At 54.2% G+C, this 2,296-nt stretch overlaps 1 protein-coding gene across 1 annotated transcript in view; it reads right to left on the reverse strand.

Annotated features, from left to right (window-relative positions):
- Positions 1-271: 271 nt before the first annotated feature.
- Positions 272-2,296, reverse strand: part of LARP1 (La ribonucleoprotein domain family, member 1) — a gene marked incomplete at its 5' end in the record, with an annotated part of 12,160 nt that continues 10,135 nt past the window's right edge. The window contains 4 exon segments of the mRNA XM_009579855.1: positions 272-622; positions 1,212-1,339; positions 1,863-1,972; positions 2,201-2,296. The exon segment at positions 2,201-2,296 is cut by the window's right edge and continues 15 nt beyond it. Coding sequence (XP_009578150.1) covers positions 440-622; positions 1,212-1,339; positions 1,863-1,972; positions 2,201-2,296 — 517 coding nt within the window.

The raw sequence follows: 2,296 nt of genomic DNA on the forward strand, positions 1-2,296 counted from the left end.
TTGATATATATATATAATAATAAAAAATTCTCCCCTTTCCAACCCAGCCAGAACATTTTTTTTTTTTGAAGAGACACTAAGACATGAGTGTGTGCACAGGAGGGGAGGGAAGGGAAAGCAAAGGGTGGGTCTGCTGGGAGCAGGTCTGGCTCTAGTCAGGGTTGTAATAGCAAAATGGTGCTTTAGATGCAGATCGTCTTTGCTTTCCAGCCACAAGAGGAAAAAAAAAAAAATCATGTGCGTTGCAGTTTCTCCCAAGCAGCCTATTCCTGGGCACCCACCTTCCAGTCCCCTTCCTGTCCCACCCCCTCATGTCTCCCCTTCTCCGAGCCAGTCCCCCACCAACCCACCCCGTCCCCTGGCAAGAAGCAGACGCTGCAGCCTCTCTACTTCCCCACTGTCTGCGATTCTGCAGCCGACGGTGCGGGGGATTGCTGGCTCAGGTTTTTGGCATCCTCTTGTGCAGGCTGGCTGGGGGGGGGCGGCTGGGTGGGGCGTGGGCTTGGCTGGATGGGCACTGGCTGACCGTTTTGCTGGAAGACTGGGATGGGTAGCGCTTCCTGCCATCTCCCCCTGACGTCGTAGGGTATCTCTTGTGTCCACCTTCCTCCCCCATGGGTGGCTGGAAGAGAAGCACCCCAGTATCAGCACAGCCTCCTCCAAATGCAGATGCCCTCCCCCTGGATCAGAAAACAGCCTTCCTGCAAACCGCTAGTTGCAACCTCTCTCCCTGACCCACGAGGAACACATGTACCCATCCCAAGCATGCAGCTGCCCTCCTCTCCAAATCTACCACTGCCAGATTTGCTGACAGAAAAACAGACTGACTTCCAATTAAGCACAAGGGTGACAACTTGCTCTTAGGCACCTCCTTCCCACGCAGGGGCACAGTCCAGAAGTCCAGGAGCTGAAGCTCCACACAATGCTGGCTCCACTCAAGCCATCAAGGCTCACTTTCCTCCTCCCTCCTCAGCTTATCAGGGAAGATGGGCTCATCCAATTCCCCAGAGAGCTCCTCTGAAGTGGATTTGCAATATTCAAACCCTGCAGCTTGTTCCTGGCCCAGCTGCAATGATAGCGCATGACACTAGGTGTCACCGACTTCCCCTGCCTGACACCGCTTGGGGACTGGCCCCCAAAATCCTCCTTGAAGGGGGCCGAGGCATGTTTGCAGGGGCCATCAGTGTGGTGTAGGCATTGTGTCTACTCACATCCACTCGGAAGTCCTCGAGGCGCTTGAACTTGCTGAGGTATTCTTGCAGTTTGCTGTTAATGTCCAGATTTTTGGCTTTGGAATATTTTAAGAAGGCCCAGAACTTTTCCAGCCCATAGAGCTGTCCTGGACGGGGAAAAAACCAAACCAGATGTCAGCAGTACAAAAATCAAACCAGGCATCAAATCCAGGCTTCCCCACTGCTCAACCCCACAGACCCTCCTGTCCCACTGGTGGGCATAACCGAGGCAAGATGGATAACCTGGAGGGAAGCAACCTACATTAGTACTGGGCAGCCCTCTTGACAGGGGATGTCCCCAAGCTCAGCTGACCTGGTGGTGACAAGGCTCAGCCACTGCAGGGCCTTCAGAAATCATAGAGGAACTGGTGCCTCTAGAGAAGTGTTTTGGGAAAGCTACAGCCTCCCATTGTCCCCCCTCTATCCCCTCAGCAGTCTTCAGGCCAGTGAGCATCCACACTCAACCCTCTCCTGTGAAGCAAGCAACAGGACATCCAGCTGGTCCCCATTGCACACGTTAATGTACAGCATTATGTGGCTTCCCCAAAGTCACGAGAAGAGGCCCAGGAGCAGCCATGCAGCTGGGCTACATCGCTGCCAACCCCAGGGGAGGCCAAAGGAGGCACCTACCAGCTTCGTAATCCTTGATGGTCTCTTCTTGAAAGTCCTTAAATATGTCTGGCCGGAATTTCTTCTCCAGCCCGTAACTGTAGTATCTGAAAAGGCACTCCAGACCGTACCTGGGAACAGAGCAGCACGTGGTGCTCAGACACCGGTGCACCCAACACCCAGGCAGAGAGGCTCTTGAGGCAAGAGCCCTGCTGTGTACCAGCAGCAGGGTGGCCCCAGTCCTACCTTTGAGCAAGGCAGAGATGCTGCCTTTGTTTTGCTGTGAGCTCTGCAAAAGGCCACATCCTTCTTCCCTCACTCCCCTCCCAGGAACAGCCACTCTGCTCCTCCTCTCCTACCTGTATCCCTCCTTCCCGTCCTCCACAGCCAGTTGCTTGAACTCCTCATACATTTTCTTGTTGAAGTGATCTCGGAGGAAGAAGGACCAGAACCGG

This window comes from Fulmarus glacialis, unplaced genomic scaffold (assembly GCF_000690835.1).
Source record: "Fulmarus glacialis isolate BGI_N327 unplaced genomic scaffold, ASM69083v1 scaffold24506, whole genome shotgun sequence".
NCBI classification, from domain to species: domain Eukaryota; kingdom Metazoa; phylum Chordata; class Aves; order Procellariiformes; family Procellariidae; genus Fulmarus; species Fulmarus glacialis.